This window comes from Galeopterus variegatus, unplaced genomic scaffold (assembly GCF_000696425.1).
Source record: "Galeopterus variegatus unplaced genomic scaffold, G_variegatus-3.0.2 Scaffold101, whole genome shotgun sequence".
Taxonomy (NCBI): domain Eukaryota; kingdom Metazoa; phylum Chordata; class Mammalia; order Dermoptera; family Cynocephalidae; genus Galeopterus; species Galeopterus variegatus.
In genome coordinates, this window is record NW_007726212.1 from 1,091,400 (window position 1) to 1,092,683 (window position 1,284).

General features: G+C 35.9%; 1 protein-coding gene across 3 annotated transcripts in view; it reads left to right on the top strand.

Moving 5' to 3' along the window:
• The window catches only part of PTGR2 (prostaglandin reductase 2), a 19,523-nt gene that overhangs the window by 15,987 nt on the left and 2,252 nt on the right, over window positions 1-1,284 (top strand). For all 3 annotated transcript variants that reach the window (XM_008584065.1, XM_008584058.1, XM_008584053.1), the window contains 2 exons: window positions 260-381; window positions 851-938. In XM_008584065.1, the coding sequence (XP_008582287.1) occupies window positions 260-381; window positions 851-938 (210 nt within the window). The remainder of the gene's footprint in view (window positions 1-259; window positions 382-850; window positions 939-1,284) is intronic.

Consider the following 1,284-nt stretch of genomic DNA (forward strand, 5'->3'; position numbering starts at 1 on the left):
TAGGAGTAGAATTATTTCTAGCTAATTAAAACTCTGTTGTAACACCTCAGTCAAGGGTTCAGATCCCCACATTGGCCAGCTGCCAAGAGAAAAAAAGACTCTTAAATACATGTAATGGGTAAATCTTCAAAATAAACTTAATTAATTGGAAATAGAGGATTAAATACAGTAGTCAAGGAGGCTTTCATTGAAGCAGCCATAAAATCAGTACACATAGGAAAGACATATATCTAAGGGTATAACAGTTTTCTTTGCACAGATGAATCCGAACAGCCACATCATCCTTTGCGGTCAAATTTCTCAGTACAACAGAGATGTGCCTTATCCTCCCCCACTACCCCCTGCTGTGGAGGCAATACAGAAAGAAAGAAACATCACAAGGTGTGTTCTTCCCCTTTGCACTTATTACCAGTTTCAAGGGGATTTAACTATCATAGATGTATATGAAATGTGTTTTCCTTCATATAGAATTTTTTCTTATTAAATAAAATTTAAAAATATACATTTTTAAGCTGGTTCAATATTTAGGTTTTGGCTAACTAGCTCCCTGAAAACTGATACTTGTTGGCTTTGACTGACTTGGCTTAGGTCACATGAGGGTGGAGAAAGGATGTTATCCTCAAAGGAAAAATCACAATGCTATCACAAAATGGGGTAGTGGATGCTAGGCAGATGAAAACAATGAAGTCTACTACACCTACACCTGTAACCACACCTAAAACTATATCTGACCATACTCAGTGTGATTAAGTCCTAATATTTTAAGGATTAACAGATATTAAAGTTCTGGAAGGATTTGATCTTGGACTCTCATATTTTTTGATCACTATCCTTTTTTTCCCCACTACAGGGAAAGATTTCTGGTTTTAAATTATAAGGACAAATTTGAGCCTGGCATTCTACAGCTGAGTCAGTGGTTTAAAGAAGGAAAGCTAAAGGTAGAACTTGTTTCTATTCCTTATCAATATAATTCTTCCTGCTACTTGATATACTTTTGTATTATTTGAATTTATTATAGTAAACATGCTTGTTTATAAAAATTCCTACAAAAGGGCTGGTCGGTTAGCTCACTTGGTTAGAGTGTGGTTCTGATAACACCAAGGTCAAGGGTCATGGGGATCATACTGGCCAGCCACAAAAAAAAAATTTCCTGCAAAAGAAATGTATACTGAGTCAAGGGTTCAGATCCCTGTACTGGCCAGCTGTCAAAAGAAAAAAAGAAAAAGAAGAAAAGTGTGCTGAATAATATAAATTAACTTTACCTCTCAGGGAGTATAACCTCCT